General features: G+C 36.3%; 1 protein-coding gene across 1 annotated transcript in view; it reads right to left on the bottom strand.

The window, feature by feature from the left end:
* Window positions 1-25,312, bottom strand: part of LOC121320696 (integrin beta-like protein 1) — a 90,933-nt gene that overhangs the window by 46,942 nt on the left and 18,679 nt on the right. Inside the window, exons 3-7 of the mRNA XM_041259266.1 lie at window positions 14,725-14,871; window positions 13,531-13,653; window positions 12,629-12,769; window positions 9,188-9,328; window positions 6,400-6,546 (exon numbers count right to left, since the gene is read on the bottom strand). Coding sequence (XP_041115200.1) covers window positions 6,400-6,546; window positions 9,188-9,328; window positions 12,629-12,769; window positions 13,531-13,653; window positions 14,725-14,871 — 699 coding nt within the window. The remainder of the gene's footprint in view (window positions 1-6,399; window positions 6,547-9,187; window positions 9,329-12,628; window positions 12,770-13,530; window positions 13,654-14,724; window positions 14,872-25,312) is intronic.

Genomic DNA, 25,312 nt, shown 5'->3' with positions numbered 1-25,312 from the left:
ATTATTTCAGGTGCTTCATTAAATGCATACAGACGTGTAAGTTCCAGGAACAAAGAGCATGGACTGCATATCAAGAGTCATTTGTTGGTCTTTGCTGTTAAATACTCATGCACTAAACAGCTGTAACCAGTTTACCATGCAGTAAGCCCGTTACTGCGTTCACAAAATTTCCATCAACCAATCTGGGGACAGTGAGTGTTTTCAGCTCCACAGAGCGCATTGTAAATCACCAGTGAAAAAATTGCAAATCTTCTAAATCCCCCAGGTTAAAAAAAAACAATCCCCCAAGATTTCCCCCCATACAAATGTTGCCCCCAAATTTCCCCCTGGGCATTTAAAAATCCCCCAATCAGGCCGCCTCCCCTTATCCTATGGAGACCCACTGAAGATGCAGCTGGTGCCGGCTGCTGCCTCCTTGGTCGCTGTCATTCTGATGAAGTGACAGCCGGACTACATATCCGTTGGAGTGCCCATATACTAAAATAAAGGGTGTGTAACACGTGCAGCATTTCACGTGCTCTAATATTTAATCATTTAGCTTGCCTTATTCGTGCATATTGTTATATTAGTGAATAGAGCGGACACATCTTCCTTATTGTTCCCACAAAAAGGGAAACAAAACTGAACCAGGTAACTACAGACCAGTAAGCCTGACTTCTATTATATGCAAACTTATGGAAACTATAATAAGATCCAAAATGGAAAATTACCTATATGGTAACAGGGTACTGGGAGACAGTCAACATGGTTTTAGGAAAGGGAGATCGTGCCTAACTAACTTGCTTGATTTTTTTGAGGATGCAACATCGATAATGGATAATTGCAAAGCATATGACATGGTTTATTTAGATTTCCAGAAAGCTTTTGACAAAGTCCCGCACAAAAGATTAATTCTCAAACTGAACGCAGTTGGGATTCAAGGAAACACATGTACATGGATTAGGGAGTGGTTAACATGTAGAAAACAGAAAGTACTGATTAGAGGAAAAACCTCAGAATGGAGTGTGGTAACCAGCGGTGTACCACAGGGATCAGTATTAGGTCCTCTGCTATTCCTAATCTACATTAATGATTTAGATTCTGGTATAGTAAGCAAACCTGTTAAATTTGCAGACGACACAAAAGTAGGAGGAGTGGCAAACACTGTTGCAGCAGCAAAGGTCATTCAAAATGATCTAGACAAGATTCAGAACTGGGCAGACACATGGCAAATGACATTTAATAGAGAAAAGTGTAAGGTACTGCACACAGGAAATAAAAATGTACATTATAAATATCATATGGGAGATATTGAAATTGGAGAAGGAATCTATGAAAAAGACCTAGGAGTTTTTGTTGACTCAGAAATGTCTTCATCTAGACAATGTGGGGAAGCTATAAAAAAGGCTAACAAGATGCTCGGATACATTGTGAAAAGTGTTGAATTTAAATCAAGGGAAGTAATGTTAAAACTGTACAATGCACTAGTAAGACCTCATCTTGAATATTGTGTTCAGTTCTGGTCACCTCGCTATAAAAAAGATATTGCTGCTCTAGAAAGAGTGCAAAGAAGAGCGACCAGAATTATTCCGGGCTTAAAAGGCATGTCATATGCAGACAGGCTAAAAGAATTGAATCTGTTCAGTCTTGAACAAAGAAGACTACGTGGCGACCTAATTCAAGCATTCAAAATTCTAAAAGGTATTGACCGTGTCGACCCAAGGGACTTTTTCAGCCTGAAAAAAGAAACAAGGACCAGGGGTCACAAATGGAGTTTAGAAAAAGGGGCATTCAGAACAGAAAATAGGAGACACTTTTTTACACAGAGAATTGTGAGGGTCTGGAATCAACTCCCCAGTAATGTTATTGAAGCTGACACCCTGGGATCCTTCAAGAAGCTGCTTGATGAGATTTTGGGATCAATAAGCTACTAACAACCAAACGAGCAAGATGGGCCGAATGGCCTCCTCTCGTTTGTAAACTTTCTTATGTTCTTATGTTCTTATTGAATAACACGCGTCATACCCAAAGAGAATGGTGTTTACCATAAAGTCCATTAAATGGTGGTAATCACCACCATTTAGTGTATAATATCCATATATATATATATATATATATATATATATATATATATATATATATATATATATATATATATATATTCCCATCAGTTTAAATTCATACATCATTTCTTCACGAAAGGGTTATTAAATAATCTTAATGGCAAAACATGGAGATAGATAATTGGTCACCAGTAGGCATCAAACTCTAATCTTTTTTGCAATGGTCTAAAGGCGGCTTTGCATAGTTGCCCCTCAGGCCCCTGCTTTGCTGCTCAGATTGCATCACAGAAACATTATGGTTACATCCATGTAGTCCAAAAGAAAATTGACAGTGGTATATAACCTCTTTGTACACATTGTCCACTGTGAAATTAAACATAATTAAAGGTCATACACATCACCTCAAAGTCCTTTCACAGGTTACACTTTGGTTGGCTGAGCCCATCGTACTTCAATAACCAGCATATTACTATTGCACCAAAAACCTCATTTCCAATTTACCCTTCTATTTTTAGCTGGAAACAGCCATATTTTGATAAATCAAAAGAGAAATGAATCATTTTCATCATCAGATTCGTTCTCACTCCTCTTTTCTATTATTAATCCACCAGAGTGCTTGGAGACTGCCTTCACAAAGAGATCTTAAGCCTGATCATAATTACATGTTTTATAAGGAGAGAGAAAAAATTCACTGTGTGGAAGAATGATAAGACTCGAAAGTGACCAGAAACTGATGAGATATGGTATACAATCAAAAGACAATTTTAGCTAGTAAATAAGAATAAGCATTTAACAAACAATAATGTTGCTGCTGTAGTTGGTTTCCAGGAACACATTAGGAGTGCAACCAGCTTAAAGTGTAGGGTCATTCTTCGTTTCCAATTATAGTTAACCTAAGTGTTCACACGGTTCAAGAGGCAGCAGTGGTGAGGAAATTTATGTCAGCTCCTGAAGCCATCTTTTCAGTTGCCGCCTTGTAATGAACCAATGAGAAGAGCAAAGAAAATATGCAGAAATTGACTGTCGAAGTGGCTAAATACCCAGAATTATAAGATACTGAAAATGAAAAAGTATAAAAATAACTGTGAGAACATGTAGATTTTAATACCTGAAAACCTGGGACTATTGTTTACAGTCAAAACCACGTTTCTTTTAAACAATCCCACATTTCTGAAATTTTGAATCCGATAATTTCATACATAAATTCAATTTAAAAAACTAAACAAGGTCAAAAAGTAATTTGAGCTGACGGGTGTGTTACGGGCCACTGGTGCCTGCAGCCGTACGCATGTTTCACACTCTGCGTACCATTGGTTGGTAAAATTTTGGCTTTGTAAGTCTGGACTCGCATGTAATCTTGAGCGAGCAGTTGAAGCAAAACAGACATTTTAAGTTTATAGGATTGTACTGTTTATTTAGTGGCAGTAATGAGCAAACGGAAGCAGATAAGTTTGGTTGAAGCCTTGAAAAATTGTGAAAATCTTTCTTCTGATGACCCAGATGTCTGACGGGGAAAAAAATATATATATATCTGTAAAAGCACTGAACTGTCCGTTTCTGTCACTGTAATGGTGGTGACGTTTTAAGAGCTGAAAATACTCTGTCTATATGAAAATGAATACATTTCCTGATTATTAACACATAATTGCCGAGTTGTCTTATTATTACTAATGTTTTTTTTTTTTTTTTTTTTTTTAACTGCCTGTTTTGTCACAACATATAAGATATATGCCATGTTTAGCGGGTGAGTGATGATTATATTAGTTGTAGTGATTGTGAGAGTAACAATGAGAAATGGAACCAGCATAACAGATTTGTGAGCTAGTTTTTTCCCCATAGTTTAAATCTTTTATTGTTGTTGTGGACTATTTGGATGTCACTGTAGTTGCTGATCTGCTTGATGGCTTGTGCACCGTATTTATTAAGTTTTAGAAAGGGAAACAGTGATGCAGTTTGATTGCAGCTTCATAAACGTGACATTGTAGGTGCTGTGCTGTGAAACTCAGGAAAATGCAGCACTCTGATTGACTGAAACACTTTCCTTCATGGTAATGCAGAGTTGTTATCGGCATGAGATGGGATGTCAGTGTGGTTCAGTTTACATACCATGTAAAACATTTCTGGGGGCCCTCCTGTTTCGGGCTTTTGCAATGGCAGGGACAAAAATTAGGGTCGTTCAGGGAGGGGGTGCAGTACACGGAGACCCAGGATACAGGGGATCAAAGCACTAAAATGTATTCAATTTTCACATTGGTAGTTCTTTGGTCTGTTTGTGTGTAGGTAGACAAACTGTATGCATATAAAATAATGTACTTGACTGTTCAACAAACCTTTGCACTTATCGATCTTTACTGCCCATCCATTTTCTGAATGCAATAGTTGCTTTACATGCATGTCTGCTGATAGCTGGAGATGTACTGGGCTTCAAATCAGACTACTATGACTACTGAGTTGCGTTTCAAGATGGCAGGCGAGGTGTATCTGCTTTGGCTGCTCCCTATTTTGCAAGTGATATCGGGCCTATGGCTCAGAGTTGTCTTCCAAGGCATGCAGAGAACTTGGCTTTTCCAGTAACCTCCTCTGTAGTTCTTGTGACCTTCTTGGGCAGTTCAATCTGAACCAGATGGATTCTTTCTGCAGACAGTGCTGCCAAGAAGAGGCCAGTCTTTGCTGCCATTCCCAGTCTTTTGGATCATTTCTAATTCGCGTCTGCTGTGGACTGACATTCAGCGACTTCGCTTGCGTCGCTCTGTCCAGTGTCGTAGGGAGGTGTTCAGAAGCTTTTCAGAAGACTTTCAGAAGCTTGTGCACATTTAGATAAACCAGTGAGTCACACTGGGTAAGTGCCAATATTGCACACTTATTTTTGTCATTTTTGTTGTTACATGAAATGGTATGTTTGTATATATTAAATAAAATGCAATAAAAGCTAAATCCACCCCGAAATCTCCCTCACATAATTCCCCAATACAGCAATAATTTATATACAAACCCATGACCACCACACACCCATTAATATTAAACATAGTTTAAATAACCAATTCAAAAATAGCTGTTAAGCCCAGGACAGACATGTTGCCACCTGTATCGCCGCCATTGCTTTCATGTGGTGTTGGACTGATCAGCGCGGGACAACACTTTTTTTCTGGCTGCTGCGCGGTACCGTCAGTGGATTTAGCAATCACAGCCAAGCGCTGGCAAAACGGGTTTGCCAAGAAAAATCATGAATGAAACTGCTGTTTATAGAGGTGTCCAAGTACCCTAAAGCGTTTGATCCCTCCCGGATTTTATGAAAAAACAGGCAACTCAGTGTTTTATACATTGCCGTCCTGACTCTTATTATTTCTGTAGTTCACTACTATTTTTACTGAATAACTGGCTGTAAAAGGATATATTGCATTTTAGTAGTAGACTACTTGCTGTCAGCAACGTATTGTTTGTTTTTTTGCTAAGCTCAGATTGCTCATTTCATACACCTGTATACAGATGACAGAAAAACAACACTGAAAAACAAACCAGTGTTTTTATTTAGTAGACTATATGAGGGGCATTACAGCTGTGGCCAAAAGTTTTGCATCACGTCCTACAGAATTAATAACCTTACACTGACATATTGAAATTGCGGATCGCTTTGTAGTTTTCCAAGAACTGAAAAATGTGGCACTTCGAAATCTAACATAAAATACTATACTACTATTGTAGTTTCTGGTAGACTCGAGATACCATTTTGTAGTTTTAGATTGCATGATGTTAAATAAAATATCAAAATTATGTTTATAGTTTTTTTCTTAATTATGTCTGCATCCTAATATTCTACTAGGCGATACAAAACTTTTGGCCATAAATGTAAATTACCATATATTCGAGTACATAGCCTACAGTGTGGTACTGACAACTACTGTACTGTACCGTGTAGCGCACACCGCTCCTGTGTATCCTTGTGCAGAGTAGCGGTATCGCACGGTGAAAATGACCAGCGGTGCCGCACCATGCCTGTCTAAAGCTTTATTTTGTAGAATGTTTAACATTATTTTTAGACAAGTTTCTATCTAATTATATAGAGGGCAACATGCCTCGCCTCACGACTGTACTGCCAGATGACATTAAAACTTGTTTTGAACGTGTCGATCGGGTCAATTTTTTCCTGCTACCACTGCTAAAATCTGAAGTCTTGCTGCATGTGTCGCCAGAGTCAACATCCGCACCGCGTTCACTGCGAACACTAGAAATCCGCTTGCTCATCACACTGTGTCACACATACACCGTCCTCTGTGAACAAGCCTTAAGTCTGCAGGCTGATTTTAAATTGTACAAAAAAAAAAAAAAAAAAAAAATCAAGGAATATAACATTAATTACCTCTTCCAGAGCAAGGCATCTTTGAACTTCCCTGACACTTTTTTTTGCTATCCTCCAAGGATAGACGGCAGGACAGTGGATGCTCACACTTCTTCCCAGTCCAGCCTTCCTTACAGTCACACCTCCCACAGTTACACTGACCCCGACCTTCACAGCACACAGAGGGATAAAAAGAGAGAGCAGTGAATTCCATGTGGCTTTGAGTGGAAACAGACAACATATCAAGCTAATCTACTTCTTTTTAAAGCAAAACAATGCAAAGAGGCACAATATTTAAGCATAGCCTGAGGGGGGGGGAAAAAAAAAGTAGGAATAAAAAAATAAAACAAAACAGTTGGTTTAGCAGTCAGACATCACAGTCTACCTGGATACAAATGCACAACAGCCTGACATTGTGTAGAATCACAACGCTCCAGATGCATTGTTTGAAACAGGTGTTTCTTGTCCAACGTTGAAGGTTTCTGTGATTTGGGCCACGTTTGTTGCTTGTCGGTGCATGCTTCTTTAGGCTTGATCCGCAATGACACTTGCAGCTATATTGCAGTTGTGCTTTTAGGGGTGCTTTCAGGGAGGAGTCTGTTGCACTGGCACCCTTGTGAAGTCAGAGATTGTTCTGCTCTCCCTGGATTGTTACTGAATAGTTGAACACAGTTTATATTAGTTTCCAATTTATGCAAATTTGTGGTCATGTGACATGTCGAGAATCAACAATAATCTAGGCAATAATCTAAAGGCAAGTCACATGGCCACAGAATTGCATACATTGGAGAATAAGGGATTTTCTAATTATACTTACAAATTCATTGGGCAGTGCCATAACTCTCTTTCTTGATTGAGAGTGCAATGTCTTTCTTGTTCCAACTATTGTCAACACTGTCTCAAAATATAATTAAAAATAGCTTATTTCTGTTTTTAATAAAATAAATAAATAAATAAATAAATGCAGTTCTACCACCCTCTGACTGTTTTGAAATAGATGGACTGGCGGCAGCACAGATTTACTGTGCATCTTCATGTGTGGCTCAAGGTATGTTTACTAGCCAAAAATAAATACAAGAATATAGAATTTAAGAGACCAATTCAGAATCCATTCAATTTCACCATCATCTATTGTTTCAGGAAAAAAATAAACAATTAGAACCATGATTTGTGTGTGTTGTAGTAGTAATGTATGACACCACCTATCTAAGTGAATTGAGATTGCATACATACAATTCCAAAAATCTTCATTAATTACAAAATCCACTCACCTGCTACAGCCTACCCGGCAGTATTGTCATTTTGGTTTGCAGGCAAGAAAATTAAAGATTTGAGACAGATACACATTGTCTTTTTATAATCAGAGTGAGGTCAAAAGACTTCCCAGATAGGACTTCGCACTGAAAAGTGGACACTGAAGGCTCATGTGCAGGGCAAGTTTAAACCGATTTCATCAGTGTATTGTCCTACATAATTCACAAGGTGGGTGAAAAGTTCACGCCACTCTCAATGTTTACAAAACGTACATTTTCCTGAAGAAAACAACGCTGCTACATGTAAGCACAGATTACATAATGGGTTATGCCATTTGGAATCTGTCATAACAAAATATATCCAGTGTAATCCCAGTAGTTTGAAAATGATAAGAAGCTACACAAGTCAGCCATCCCACTTATCTACCACAGTCATTTTCTAGGTTTTCCTTCTGTTTAAATCAGGCATGGAAAGTTCTTCACCATTTATATTATGCAGTCATATCTCTATCAAAACAGTGCATAACTTCAGACTGTCAGCTTTCACACAAATCCTGTTTACACATGTGGCATAACATCAGTGTTTGATTCCTTTCCTTATGTCCGTGCTTTCCACAGTTCTGCGTCATAACTGAGTCAAAGTATCAGCATCAGAAAATATACAGCTAACGACAAACAATAGTAATTACTAGTGTCCCATTAGGCTCGGAGGAAAAGTAGGTCCATTTGTGTAAATGAAGAGCAATTAGGAGGATGCTTAGCTGGTAATAAGAGTAGTGCATGTTTTGCACTGTTATTAATCGATTGCACTATGTAACACAATTTTTGTTCCTGGGTAGTAAGTGTTATTTCCTAATTGCTTATGCCTCAAAAGTATAGAAAATGGCTATTATTACCCACAAACTTTGCTTTTGTGACCAGGACAGTGATATTTCAAAATATCACTATTTCCAATGGGAAAACGGGCAAATGTGTGTCTTTTCGTTCACATAAAGTCAGAAAAAAACAACATATGAATCCAAAATAACATGTATTTATACTAAAGTAATACAAAAATGCCTACAAAAGATTTAGAAGTGAGTAGTTTTTCGAGAGTTATGATTATACTGTAGTGTTATGTTGTTTTATTCTGACTTTATGTGAACGAAAAGACACACATTTGCCCGTTTTCCCATTGGAAATAGTGATATTTTGAAATATCACTGTCCTGGTCACAAAAGCAAAGTTTGTGGGTAATAATAGCCATTTTCTATACTTTTGAGGCATAAGCAATTAGGAAATAACACTTACTACCCAGGAACAACAAAAAATAATAATAATTGTTACATGGTGTTGTTTGTTCCAAATTCAATCATATGGATCCAGGGCAAGATTTGCGGTTTCAGACAATTTTATAACACCTTACGAAGCTACACAATGTTCCTTTACGAAAACACCACCTTCATGCATAAGAAATAGCTGTAAGCCCTTCTCCACAGCACCTCTAAATGCCTATAGTAAAAACGACATTTAACATGTATTTCTATCTAACAAAACTACCACATAGAATCATTTACCTGAGCAAAAATCATCTGCATATCTGTCATAGGTTGAATGACAGTTTCTCTCATCACATTCACAGGTATCACCATGAATATCTCCCCATTCACCTGTAGGATCCACATCATAACATGTACATTCACCACAGATGCAGGTTCCTTCAAGAAAAAAAAAAACAAGCTATAAAAGAGCCGTTGTGTGAAATAAGTACAATGCATAGGATCCTGGATTAAAGTCAGTTGGAAAGCACCTCCAAAGCATATCATAAATACCATGCTGGCAGAGGGCAGCTGTTCTGGCCAAGAGGGAAGAGTGCCCTCATGCGAGTTATCTACAGCAGATTCTGCAGATCCAGGTGATCTTTGGAGGTCAACCATCCAAACGGTAGGAGGCACACACCACTTCATGACAGCCAGTTTCATACCACTCATTAAAGCCTGAGTATTGGCAGTGATGTAACGGTAATCATGTTTCCCCCTTACCTTCCCCTAAAGTAATACAACTTAGAAAACAAATCCAGCTGTCAGTTGTGCTGCAGACATGTCCAGAATTCTTAGGAGCACACTATTGAGCAGCCACATCAAGCCTTAAAAGTGGTTGTGAATCAAACCTAATGAATTCAACCTTGAACGTTAACAAATTCTAACCCAAAAGGTAGCTGTTTATATGGACCCTGAAATTGCTTCTCTCAAGAGAGATATAGTTATATGTGGAGAAATACAAGCTTTTTAGAAAGGGTTTTTAGAACACTATGAACACCATTCCATAAATGTGGTATTTTATAATGGTGCATTTTTATTATTCAAAAGCTAAGTTGTTGGCAAGATTTCAGTTAAAGCCTAAAATTGATAAAATCAAGTGCTGCACTATTTTTTGAACTCTTCAGAGTGAAGATGTATCATTCATTATTTATTAATTCCTACATCTAACGTGTTCTTTTTCTCCTTTATAGGGGTTTTGTTCTAAATCTGGAACAATTTGGGATTGCAACCATCTGCCAACTGTTTACCACTGAACTTTGAAAAGAATGTCTAAGTAACCACTAAAACAAAAACAACTGAATTGACGAGTGAAAAGAGCTTCAAAAGAACATTTCAGTTAAATTAATATTGCACTGTAATGGAGAACTTAACAGTTAACCTCGCTTGCAAGGTCATGGATTCTCAGGATAACTTGTGTTATGGGGAGAATATCGATTTACAATCGCTTCAGAATGTCTGCTGAGAATTGTACAGGTGAAGGAGGAACACAGCGTGTCACAGATCTGCTGCCAGGCATAAGCAAGCAGGCTTACATAACCTTAAAAATGCTTCAATTAAATAAAAAGCTGAAACTCAAAGTTTTGTCGAGTTTGTCTTACCTGTTAGCTATTGTGTGTAAACCTCTTTTGAATGCAAGCAGTATTTAAAGATAATCACGTAATTACATATTAATGGCTGAATGTGAAAGCATTGACAGAAAATAAACTATGAGTTGAATAAGCAAGGAAACAGGGCAAAGCTAAAAAAAACAATGTGCCTAGAGAAAATGAAAGACATGCACGGGCACCCTCGTCCAAAAACAGCATAGTCCTTTGAAGAAGGCTGTGCTTACCACACAGTTCCAAAACTAGTAAAATAAGCATCTGGACTGGGAGAAGAGTACTACTGCTTGGAGTCTCTGTGTAAATATCTGGAATTCGCTTTAATTTAGATATTTCTGTGAGCATGTCTATTTTTATTGAGCAAAGTCGTTTCCTTGCATGTATTGAAGACCTGAAATTAGTTTTGTTGGTCTATTTACTTTGACGCTACTTGTAATCAGTACAGTAACTGAATTAAAGAGAAGGGCATTATTTATAGGGTCAAAATATAAAGTCATAATAAACCAGCAAAATAAACAAAAAATGTGCAGATGCTTTTTCTTTTTTCAGGGTAGCCTTTAAACCAGCTTAAAACTAAAAGTGCTAAATACGTTTAGCATCTACACAACACAGTGTTAAATACCTTACTCGAGACCACCTCAGAGGGTAGCCTTGAGTCCGGTTCTACATTAGATCTCATCAGGTAATACCGTTTGTCAGAAGTGTGGACACTGTAATACCGAACTGCGTTTTTTGTTAATCCTCCAATATCCCAAAATGCTGAAGTTGCACCTGAAGTTGAGAACAACTATCAACACTGCTATCATTTTTAGGCTTTTGTTGTAAAAGGTCAATTGCGGAGAGACTTGGTCTTATTTATGGCATGTTGACGTAGCTTATGCAAAGCTTGCCTATGGTGAGACCGTTTCTGCCTTCTCCATTGTGGATACCTTGTGTTTTTAAGAAACCAACCCATAATGTTCATGCTAAGCAGTGGTATGTCTTCCGTGGGCACAGGCCCCATATTTGCAAGGCTGTAAACAGGCAGAGCATGCTAGGATACTATCGTATTAAGTCCACAATCCATTCCACTGCTAGGAACTGTAACTGAACTATTTTAATAGTGTGTGTATGTATGAAGATCAACTAAACATGAAATGGCACTTGTGTGGACGCTTCGAGCTGGATTAATTCAAACGTACAAGTCTCTTCAGTAATTTGCAAGAGGGTAAACTTATGTTACAAATAGTGCTGCAATATCTGTCAAACTGCACCCCTGAAAATGGAGCCTTTCTTTGATTACAGCTTTCTTTGTGCAGAGCTATTATTTGGGCTCTTGTTTCACTGGTGAATTCACATTTCTTTAAGGTAATTAGAGTGGAACATTTCCATTTACGCCCATTGAGCTGGCCACAGGGCTTTGTGACTAAACGGTACAAAAGCAAGCTGCAGAGATGGCTTGTAAATCCTTAAACATATCATTTAAACAATGAATTGTCTTTAAAATGGCTGTCCTTTACCACAATATGAATACGCACATATAAACATATAATACGCACATACACAATTTGATAGACCAGGCATTAGTAAACCACATTAATCCTGTGCCAATCCAAGCAGTCTATTTGCTTATGATTAAGATTAGAGATGTTTCTGAATGCTCCCAGGACAATTTCATGTTTCCATTATAAAGAGGCATTTCCAGTGATGATGAATTTCAGAAGGGATCTACCAGAACAGCACTGTCTTTTTATTTTTCAGCACCCAGTAATACTTTTGGACTGAAGCCAAGGGAATAATGTTCTCATCTGTAACTGTCAGTTAGGGTAACCCAAGCCATAATAGGCTGAAATTAGATATTTTGATGTTTTACTTATGCATGTACTATATATGGCATTGCACAGAAAACCCCTTTTCACTTATATCTAGAAAAACACACATGCGCCCAATTACAATGACAGAGGTGGTACAAGAAAGCAATTCTTACTTGAAAAGAAAAGCAGCAGGTTAATTAAATTAGACATAGATACAATCGTGATAAAAGATCATTCATTTAGCATCAAGTTCTTCTTCTTGACAACCTGCATCTGCATTTAAAGTGGTTTTTAAGACAGACCTCGGTTGCTACAGATCTTGCCATCTGGAGACGTGCATCTCTTTTTGCTCTCCCATGGGCTGATGTCACACTGGAATTCACATTTATCTCCATGCCAACCAGCCATGCAGTAACAGTTTCCACAGTAACACTTTCCATGGCCTGAAACCAGAACAGATTCACAGTAAGAAAATATGACAACCATTTTGAACTGACATGGCTTTTTAGTGTAGTTATTAGCCCCTGCCCTCTCATCATGAATCAGAATATTGAATTATTAGGACAATGCAGACTTTTTATAAATTACTGACTAAAAAATGACCAGAACAAAAAATGCCAATTTGCTTTTTTTTTTTTTTTAATTCAAAATCAGTCTTCTCAGGTTTCCCTGCTTAATTAGAACTGCAAATAGGTGAAGTGAATAATCAAAGGGGAGGAGTTAAGAACTCAAAAGCTTTAACCTTTTTAAAGACTCATTTTGATTCCTGGGCCACAGAACTGCATGAGTATATTGACTTTCCTTTGTTTGACCAACATTACATTCAAAATAAAACTATGCAATGGCAACCAGGAAAGAAGTTACATTATTACAAATGCTGACCTCCCGGCATAAATGGAGTGTTCTGATTAAGGAACGTATTACTGGTCTTTATCTAACATACTTTATTATAGAATGCTGTTCATTAAATATTCAAAATCAGAGCATTAGTATTGTCCACATATGCAGCATTTTGCATTTACTGTATGTGCAATGTTGAGCTCCATCTGGTTAGTTTGTTGTATCATCATCAACCCTGGTCTGAGAGTTTACTGAAGTCAGACACTAGCTGGGGATGTTGTATAACAGAGAGTATTCTTGCATCACAATTTGTGTGTTTATTTGGGGAATTCAATAAATATTTATTATTTTAATAAAGACATACCGCCACATATCTCTCCAGTTTCATCGTCTACACATTCAGTGTCATCACATTCACAGAATTGACCATAAATCATCCCATTTTCCTGTGTGTTTCCACATACACAGCTCCCACACTGGCATGTACCTGTGGATCAGAGGTTTCAGTGACTATGAGAAGGGATACATTTAATCATTCTGAAGTTATGTTCAGGGTAGCCTGCTCATCTTCAATCAATATCTGCTGTCGTCCATGCTAGAGGCTATTTAGCCAATTCCCTGCTCTATGACATTGTACGGTGGGATATTTAGTATCTTACTTAAAGGATGGTATATCCAACAACAGAGCACCAGTGCACCATCAAGGTTATCTGTAGGCAGGATTTAACACTGAGATTCTCTGCTCTCAACGCCAGTGTGCTGTCTAATAGAAAACACCAATGTGTGGTTTTGCATTATCTGCCTGATAGGAGTTCCATAAAAAAAAAAAAAGAATGCAGTATTTTAACACTTCTCATAGATGGCATCCTTCAAATTGATTAGGAAGATTTTCCTTGCAGAAAATATGTACAAAACGTGAAGTGCCACAATAGGGAACTGCAGAGAAAAAAAATACTGCTGCTTTCACCATTAAGCAAATCACTTTTTCACCCCAATACAACCTTGTACCTTATTTGTAACCAACTGCCCAATTAATAACTCTGCAGTGACTTAAACCCTGTGCTCAGCCGTAATACCAACGTACTGTAGGAAAATGCGTTTCAGTTAAACTCAAAGCTGAATTGAGACTGTCTTGTTCTTCCCTTTAACAATGTTAAATATGGTGCAATAATCAAGACAATTAATTAGAAGCAGAACAAGTATATTTTCAGATTATTATCTATTTCCTGTTTACTATTCCCGAAAAGAAATATAATTTTTCAACCACTTGGCCTGCCTCCTAAAAGCTTAATTTCTGAAGAGAAGAGTTTTGAAAAATGATTTAAGAGTTGTTTTTTTTTTTTCTATTTACTAACTCGGTTGTAGAGGGAGCAGAAATTAGTTGCATTTCTTAATGGTGTTTTCTAAAACCACCTATGTTCAACAGCTCAGCCTTTTCAAAAGCATGGGGTTAATATGCCCGATAGTGAATGAAACATGCTGAACATGTAGATGGTATGAAGTTCCACAGTCTTTGTCATTTACAAATGAAAACCCTGTTAACGTTGTTTCCTATTACCTGCATTGGAACAAATCACTCCTTGAGGGCTTCGGCACAGCTCATTGCTTTTCTTTTTGGAAAGATTACAGACCTTCTGATGCTGGCATGCTTCCCCAAACCAGCCGTGGTCACAGACACATTGCCCACAGTCACACCTTCCATGGTCTAGAAGGGAAAATGGAACAAGGCTAACAATGCAACTATAAACCACAAGAAAGAGTGTGAATCCTATTTTCTCTTATAAATACCACTGTTGTAAGGATTTCAAATTCCAGGCAATGTTTCCAGAAACTATGAAGCATTTTCTTCAAACGACCAGACATTTGTATATACAGAGACACTATAAACACAATAGAGCTTCTTTCCATTATTTTCACCACTATAAAAAGGCTTTTATCATCTTCATACCAACCATATTCTACAAAGAAATGTAAGGACAATGACAGGTCACCATGTGTGTCAGAAATGTTCAGTATATTACAATAGAACACTTGTGGAGCACTATTCTCCCTTGATTGCTTCAACACAAAGACTGCTATCAAATAGTTCAAGCTTTTGGGTGGAAGAGTTAAACAGAAAAAAAAGCATCTGAAAAATGTTTCAGTTTGAGGCACATAAGAGGCTTCTTCTCATTTAATTACAATTAATTTTGAAGTAAATTAATGCAAAATGCACCAAATGAAAAGGTCATAGTGCTTTTGTGAAATATTGATGCTGCTTCAGCTGTTGAATGCTTAAACACAATAATACACATGAATTAGTCCTGCATGTTACAAGACACATGCTACATTGTAATTACTGAGTAATTGTTAAGAAATGACTGTAATCACTGGGTAATTGCTGGTTTTGTTGTATCATCTGCAATTGACATTGCGGTTACATTTATTACAAGAAAAGTGACTTATAAATGTTTTTTTTTTTTAATGGGAAATGTTCACAAAGTTTTGACTCTTGAGTCTTTAAAATTTTCTTTATGTATGCCTATGCTCCTTTAACACAAGTTTAGAACTTATTTATGTGCATTTAACCCTTTTTCTTTTTTAAATAACTCACACGTGAATAGGGACAGACACTTGCCTTTTTTATTGATTATACAACAGTCAGACACTGCTCTCCCATTTTTTTTTATGGAGGTCAGCTCTTCTGTTATTACTCAATAACAGAACGGCAAATGAAGCATGGATAAGACACCAATTAATGAAACCTCTTCTAAAACCACTGTTTACTGATGAAACGCTTTACCCTGCTTTCAAAAGGTTAAACTTCACACTACAACGATTTCAGATAAACACATACCTTAAAAAATGTAACAGTGATGAAGGCATTGCCATGACATGTTCCATAATAGTAATGGTAATCAATTGTTCAAATACTGCCCTCAAAACGCCCGTCTGATTTTATTGATTCCATTGTTACCTTGTAACATGCCATAGCAAAACTGTTATCCTTTAATTACACCTATAATATATATATATATATATATATATATATATATATATATATATATATATATATATATATATATATATATATATATATATGAGAGAGAGAGAGAGAATTTTTTTTTATTTTTTTAAAGAAACTTAGACTTGAGATTAAGGGCTAGCTGCTCAATTCTCTACTTCAAATCACCATGAGTTTATTCGTTTCCTGAGAGAAAGAAATACCATTTACAGTTCTAAAAAAAACAAGACACAATCACACACACACAACAAAAACTTTAGACTACTTACAATTAAGTGTTGGAGTTGTTTTTGTGTTGAAAATGATAACTAAGAATATAAACTTAATATGCAATGCGCTGAATGCAGACCCCCTGAGTTACCATGTGACAAAAGGAGTTGCCAAAGTTTAACAACCTTAAATGCTTTTAATGCCATAAAATAAATGATTAATAGGCAAAAATTGCTTTAATCCAACATAATGAAGTCGATTGCAGCAATCTAGCTGTGGCCAATTTAGTGTGATCACGAGCCAATTATCTAATATAACAATGAACAATGTCAAAGTTAATTAAATACCTCTACTAAGGAGCTTAAACATTCAAACGTGTCAAGAAAAATAATGCAATGAAATGTGTGAAAAAACTAATAGTCTTTTGAAGGGAAGGAAATCTACAGTAAGCACTATCCCTCCCACCCAAACAACACTGTCGCTCAACCTCTAAAGTCTGGGTTAAATTGATCTGACCAGAACCGACTGAAAACAATTAATATCTGTGCGCGTGCATGTGGAGTTCTGCTGGACTTAACATTGTCCTTATTGCACATATATTATTGAACATGTTAATAAAAGTGCTAAACAATCTGTCCCTTTTGTAATTTTCAACAATTGGTCTCAAATCAAATGCATGTGTGCAGTTAATGCAGGGTGCTCAATATGGCTCAAGCCAAGTTTAATTCCTCATAAATATTCATTGCAGGTGACAGTCACTCACATCCAGTACTGTACTTGAAATTCTAATGGCTATGTGAAAAATGGATTTATGATATATTTATCATGGATTTATTTGTAAATAAGAGACAGTTATGACAAAAGATGCAGACACAGTAATAGCACCTTGAGGCTTAAATCAGGATTTTACAAGACTGGGGTATTGCTTTAGCAGGAATTAACCATAAACACGATCATAGATTCACAAGCCATTCTGATACTGAATTCTTAATTTGTCAAGAGGTCCAGTAACTATACAAAAATATACCTGTCAAGAGGCTGTTTAGGTGATCTTTTTGTTTTATGAAAATAAACTGAATGTATGTGGTCTTGAATTGAGACATATTGAAGATATGTTGCTTATATGTAGCTTGATTTCAGAATAGGAGACATCCACAAGATTTGAAATGAACAATTCTTTATTGCCTTTGACAAATGCCCATGCCCAATAATGAAACCAAATATAGTTGCCCGTGGCCTCGTCCACTGGAGCTCGATAACCGCCCATATACGCTTGCCGAACTATGATGTAATGTATATTAAAATGCCAGGTGGCAGGATAAGTGGCACTCTGGGACACCTTCCCCCTAGACAAGGCGCGTTGCAAGGTGGAGGCAGGGGAGGAGGAGGACCAAACAAAGAAACGACAAGGAGGCGTAGACGAGAGGGATATTTATAGGAACAGTTTGATTACGTATGCAAATTAGTGGGTGGATTCCCCTTTCAGAAACACAACAGTTTTTAAAGAAAGGTTGACTTATCCTTCCCTTCACTAATGTGAATTCAAATATCAGGGACACCTTTCGGGGAATGTCTAAAGTAATTCACTCTGAACACGAGGAAAACCGTTTGTGCAAGGGAGAAATTGGGCATTAGAAGCTATCTGAATAGACTGCCCAAAAAAGAAAAATGTGTTTAGTTTTATTTTAGAGTAAAAAGGTTCCATTTATTGGGTTTTCCTAAAGTGCTTCCACCAGTCAGTAAATCTTATAGCCTCAGAAATGCTGTACGAATTTTATTAACGTGGTTCACTGTCGTTCATGAAGTCCATTGCATTGTTTTCATGTTTTGTGATATCATTTAAATATACATCTCTATAAAAATAAAAACGACATGCTTCATAAAGGAAAAATACATTTTATTACATGTTTGTCATAGTTAAAAAAAGAAAAAATCTTCATCCCAAGAAAATGCCATATGTTGCTTAACATCATGCATAAAGACCCAGTTTTTTTTTTTGTAGAAATAAACCTGGATCTTCATATTATAAATTCAAATAAACTGAACATATTGTCCCATCTTAACAGAGATGCCAAAAACACTTGTATCTCAGATATTGCTCTCTGTAATAATCCCACTAAAGCTAACGGAAGCCCATTATATGCAGTGGCCAAGTGTCAACATTACTAAGATTATTATACAGACAAATTGAATCTTTTTTTTTTTTTTTTTTTTTTTTTTTTCAAAAATGCTTGCTGATATATTTTAAAAAGGTACCAGTGACAGATATATAATTTTTTCCATGGTCACCAGTGACTAGATTTAAAATGTTAATTACCAAGTATCTGGTTGATGACCAACTACATAAGGGTTCTAATCACACACAGTGTGTGTCCTCAAAAGTAATCATGTTTGCATGAATAGACGAACATATCTCGACGTTTGTACTAGAAAATTGGATGTAATTACCTTGTAACCTCCCACATTGTCCATATGTCCCCCCATACAGGGGTAGATTATTATATATAGATATATATATATATATATATATATATATATATATATATATATATATATACTGTACTCCTATCTATGTATAGACGATAAAGATGACCATTGTTTTGATGCTGGTGTTTTCTGACTGTACTCATAGATGACATGTTCTGTGCTGTTTTCTGAGAAATGGTAATACTCAAAATCAGAGGGCTAACAGCCATTTATTGTTAGAAAATATTTCCCAAGGAAAGGCTGATTTTTAGTTGGGTCTTGCTTGACCTTTCATCTGAGAAGCATTATGGTATTGCATTTTAAGGTTATGTAGTTGTCTTAGTCTCTCTCGCCAGTATGTATGTATGTATGTATGTATGTATGTATGTGTATGTGTATATATATATATATATATATATATATATATATATATATATATATATATATATATATATATATATATATATATATATATATATATATATATATAATCTAAAAAGGGAGACCCTTTTCCCATTAAAAAATAAAACCTACTATAAAGATAATAAATACATTTCCCAGTACTGACTATCATCGATTCATTTTGAATACTTTAAACTACTGAGTGACAGCACATTCCTACATTTCTACTGGAGACTCTATTTGCAAGATTTAAAATGAGATTCCAATCAGGAAAGGAAACTTGTTGGTGGGATTTAAAGATGTATTGCTGTTAAGATACGGAGGATTTAAAATTGTGGCGAAATGTAAAAAAATGCCTACAGACAAAAACCCCAGAAGAATGTGCCCGTGACCACAGGGATTTCGTTGTTGAAGACAACAAAGGAAAAAAGGTACAACTTTAGTGTGCAAGTACTGTCGAGTGACTACTATACAATATTTTGACAGCCCAAAAAAAAATAACCATGCTCAAGCATTTTGGAAAGTAACTGAACACACTAATTTCATACATATCAAAAACATTTTTCCAGGGCTGATGATCTTTTGGAGATATTTGAGCAGCTTAGTTCAACAAAAGTTAAAATTGACAAGGCTGCTGGTGTTGTGGATGGCGTAACAGCTTTAGGTACTCCTTCATATAGTATTTTGAGTTTAACTGAATCCTTCTCTGTGGAGGACAGATTACGCCATGAACTGGAAAACAAAAAATGCAGGGCCTATAATAGATTTGTAATGGATGGCAAGCTTATTACCAATGCAAGCTATGCATCTCACTTTAAGAGAAATGACTCATTTCTGTTGATCAAGAAAAAAATATACAGAAGTAGCAAAATTTGCCCTTGTCAAAACCGACTGTAGCTGCTCTGTTGAGGATTTGTGCAAATGTGCTGAACCGTCATTCCTTATAGTAAAACAACTGATAGCTTGTAGAAGCAGTTTCTCACACTATGATAGTAACTTAAAACATGATGTGTTCTTTTGTGAAGTCAGTTCAATTTAATTTGTTGCTGTGGGCCTTCCTGCTTCTGTTGAAAAGAGTTTTATGTTAAAAAGTAGGGGTCGCTTATTGTTCATGCCCACTCCTCTGTCTGAACTGGACTAGAAATTTCTCTGAATGCAGCCGAGACAAACTGCTTGTGTTTGAAAACTGTTCAGTCAAATAACTCCAAATTTGGTAGCACAAATCCAGGGGGCAATACGATTCAAACAGGCTATAGAAAAATGGCATTGCTTTGTAAAACAGTATAATGTGTTGAATATAAAAAAATGCTGTTCGCTGAAATTGTTTTGCGGAAAGCAGTTTATATTAGAATGAATAAGCTACTTACCAATTATAAGCAATAAAAAAGAAAATAAATCAGATTAAGACCTTTTTTCTTTTTAGTTCTGTATTAATATTTTTTCTTTAAAAAAAAAAAAAAAAGAACAAAACATGGGAAATCTTTACGTTTAAATACTTAATGGATTGTCTACAAGCAGAGTCAACATGCTGTAATGGGAAAAAAAAAAACGTACTCATTTTTATTTTAACCAGAGTACATAGGAGTCAAAACCAAACACAAAAACTCAAGATAAACTTTGCGATAGACCTACTCCTCCAAATAATTTATAAACCATTTAGCTACTTACACAGGTCGATTTTGTAATTGAACTTTGATACATATAGTTTTTAAAAGTTAATATTTCTTATCCGGGAAATTACAGAATTATCCCTTTTGCAGGGATCCATCTTTTATGCTTTGTGTAAACTGCTTACTTTTATTCTGCATTAAAAAATAGAGGAATACAGTTCTTCTTCACACCAAACAATATGGAAGCGGCCGACAAGCGATCATTAGTTGCATGTCAATCCACTGAGCACCTACTGCAGTTGTTTTATGCAGCTCTAATACACATAGAGTTAGGGCGCATTAACAAACCACTTTTTTTCTGTCCTGTATGAACCCTGATTAATTACATTCAGCTAGGCAGTAACAACTGAATAATTCTCAATATATACCAGTTAGAGGTAGGGATGTGGCTGGGAAGGGGAACACCGTGGGACATTCAATTGTACATTAGTTTGTAATTTACGTGCTAGATTGAGACTCCCGTCTCTTCGGGGGAGTTACATGTACATAGTCAATGTTGCGCGTTTATTTGTTTACTGTGTTTTTTTTTCAGTTGGTGGAGAAAAATATATCTTAATGTGTTTTTATTGATAGCGGCGTCAATACGAGGACGTCTTTAATTCGTGGGCGGCGCCAAATTGAAGTAATACTGCATTTAAGCTATAGTGCATGTCGATGATGGCTCTACTGTGATACTTTTGCCCGCGATGGAAGTTATGCGTCCCGAGTCGAAGACGAGGGCACTAACAAAAGTGATGGTCAATCACACGGTTGTGCCATCATCGAGCGTGAACTATCGCTATTAGAAAAATGATCTGTCGTTGTTTTCTTTAAAAATAAATAAAAAATAAATAAAAAAACACACACACACCTTATACCTTTACCTTTAACTTCAATCGATTCGTCGGGTACCTTTCCGCTGAGTAAAGACGTTCGAAAAAAAAAAAGTCATTAACATTTTTTAAAAATTAAAAACAAGGATGACATACATATAAAAGTGAATAGTTTGTTTTTATTTAGTAAATCGATTTTTATTTTTGTATTAGTACTTGTTAGCGTTTTAACCCCGTATTTATAATCTGGACATTGCCTGAGAAATGAACGCAGCAATTACGGAACAGTCTGCGTAAAATAAAGTCTGAAAGCTGCCTGTTATTGGAGCGTCACTTGAGCGGACAGAGAGTGGGTTGGCTGGTGCTGTAGTGACAGGAACAGGATTCACTGCTTGATTGGTTGGTTTTGAGTCTTGTGGAGGATCCAGTCGACCAATTGTGTTTTTGCTGAACATTTGCGGTCATATAGCTGCGAATTGAACTTTCATTACGGTGTCCTTTTACAGACACGATTGATACTAACCATTTGGGTTGTTTCTTGTGCTTAGTTCATTTCTTTGCAGCTCTAGGTTTTCAAGCTCATTCTCCAATACGTTTATATGCATTGCTGTATTGTTACTGTAGTACTGTACTAGGGATTTGTAGCAGGTTTAAAACAGCAGTAGATGGCGGGTGTTCTAGGTAAGGATGGTGAATTGACCCACTCTGGTACTGATACGAGCCCAAAAAAAATCAATATTTGCATAAATAGACAGAGTTTAGGTAGTTTGTCATGTGGTCAGTTTAGTTGCAAGCAGGAAAGTAATTTTTAAAAAGCCGGTATACACGCGGATTAAATTTTGCCCTGCTGTCACTACTATTATTATTTCGGTATAGCTAAGGAACCGTAGCAAAAAAAAAAAAAAAAAAAAATGTCCAGACGAGTTCTTATGGCTGTCTTATGGATATAACTGTATCTCGGTACTAAAGTAAAAAAAAAAGCAGGTTTCGAACCGGTACTGTTTCAGTACGACTCGGAACAGTTTAAGTGTGGACAGGTAAACCGACACGGTATCGAGAAGGTTCAGTCGATATTCTGACGCACGCGCACGTCTTGCTTTACAGTTTAAATACTTTAAATAGCTTTAAAATTTTACGGTGAGCAGAAATGGCAAAAATACGTGACAAAATAATCTCCACAAAATTAGTGATGATTACTGTGAGGTAAAGCGCACTGCAGAGCAGTGCCACTCTAAAATAAAATCCATTGTGAGGGAATATCAAAAAGCAAAAATAAAAATAAAATAAAAACACATGCATTCCCAAAGCCGTGATGCAAGCCCGTTGTCTTCACAACCTCATGCTTTTAAAGACGGCTCATTGTTTGCCTTTCTATTTGTCTCATCCTTTTGCTCATCTCTTAATAATGACCAAACGCCAAAACAAAATACTACATAGACGGGACGGAAAAGCATGCTGTATTACATAATAACTGATCCATTTCTAAACAGATGTGACAGCGTCGTCATGGAAACGAGTTCAGAACCCCAACACTGTCGATTTAAACATACTTGAATGTGGTATATCGCAACTGTATCGGTACTGTGCTGTATTGAAAAGTGAGTTAGGACAGAAAGTGGTTTCGTACTGGTATATTCAATACCGAAACAAACTGTACTAAGTGTGAACAAGGCTTTTGATTCACAGTTGGCGCCGAGACGTTCCAGCGGGCAATTACCATCTATTAGAGACCGCTGGAGCTGGAAGCTGATTGGCTGACGGTAATGAATCATTTTATACAAATAATTTAATTCAGACTACTTACAATACCCTAAATCAAATCAAGTCAGTTTGTTTATTTGGTTTGGCAGAGGTTTCCTTTCTTTGAGAATCTAGCTCAAAATGTATAGGATTCGATTAAGTGTTTGTAACCACTTTATGAATTATTTTAATCTGGGGCACTATTACTACATGGCTCAAAGGTTGTTGAACAGTAATAGGCACGACCATCATATTGAATTTCCAAAGTCACTTTAGCCAATGATAAATACTGTTAGGCTGCATCAGTCAAGTGAACATGATTGCTGCCTACTCAAATGTTTGAGACTCCTAATTTCCCTAATTCTTGCACTGCCTAGTCCTGGTACAAAGAGTGCTGGCAGGGCTATTAATCTTGACTTTAATAGATCTTGTGTCGGCAAGTGGATGCTAAGTCCAGTGACAAACAATTCTTAATTGGAGAAGATAAAAAGGGTATCGTAGAAAAGGCCCATAAGAATTGTGCCTCGTTACTCATTCCAGTGCTCAAGACAATTTCTAATCAAACACAAGTTTCCCTTGTAAATTCAGCTTGGAGTCCATACCTTAAAGACAGTCATGGGAAGCAGAATACATCAATCACCAATTTCTTATACCTCATACAATGCCTTAAACAAGAATTCTAGTTTAATATCCATTTATAGACATACTTCAGAGAGGTATGAAGAAACTTAACTTTGGAGATTCTAGATAGATAGACAGATAGATAGATAGAGAGAAAGAGAGAAGTTGTAGTTAAAAGTTTACATACCCCAATGGAAATGTATAGTTTCTACAAAATTGAGAACAAAGAATTATAGAAAAATATTTTGTAATATAAGTTTTGCTTTTGTGGATGAGAAAAAAAAAGTTACAGCAATTATTTGTGTCAGCAATTTTTTAGCAAAACTCCAAAAACGCTTATTCAAAAGTATTCATACCCTGACAAGGAAAATTAAATTAACAGTTAGTTGAGGCACCTTTAGCAATTATAACATCTTTTAAATGATTAGGATATTTTTCAAGAGCTTTTGGCATGATTCTTTAGTGATGTGTTTTTTTTCTGTTTTTTTTTTTACCATTCTTCAAATCAAAATTGTTCCAGTTCATTCAAATTCCAAGGACTATATTTTGAGATGTTATCTCAACATATTGAGATTTCAATTTTTTTTTTCAGATTTCAAATCAGAGGCAGGAGGTGCAAGTACAGGCTCCAGAGCCGTAAGGGTTGAGCACATGATCATAATCCAATATTTACACTATACATCAATTGCAAATAGAGAAATAGTTATTCAGTCATAAGAAATTTGTTACGCTAAACTACCAAACTTGTTTATGGTATATTTTGCCAAAAACGTAACAAAATAAAATATGTATGACAGACAGGTACAACATATAAAATACAGAATCCCCTATCCAAGATAATAAATAAAAGTAAATGAACCAGTAGTTCAACAAAAAAATGAGCATAACATGAATAACCTACACATTGGCACTATTAGAAGAAATAAAATGTGATAATGTACAGCACAGAAGAATAAAGACAAATACATGGATAAATAAACAATACCATGATGCCTGAGGGTTTACATATAAAGGAACAGTAGATCGCTACATCATTAACTATGTATAAAATTATATCACAAACACATTAATAAATGTAAATAACCGAGTGTAGTTGCAATAGCATCAAAACCATATAGATATCAAGTGTTTGTTTTTATAACACACTTTTCCTTGACAAAGGTATGTAAAACATACCGAAAGGTCGGGAAGTTGGCTCTTTTGAGCAAAAATATATGTAAC

The sequence above is a fragment of the Polyodon spathula genome, chromosome 9 (genome assembly GCF_017654505.1).
Source record: "Polyodon spathula isolate WHYD16114869_AA chromosome 9, ASM1765450v1, whole genome shotgun sequence".
Taxonomy (NCBI): domain Eukaryota; kingdom Metazoa; phylum Chordata; class Actinopteri; order Acipenseriformes; family Polyodontidae; genus Polyodon; species Polyodon spathula.
The sequence above is the reverse complement of the archived record's forward strand: the minus strand, read 5'-3'. Positions and strand labels throughout refer to the sequence as shown.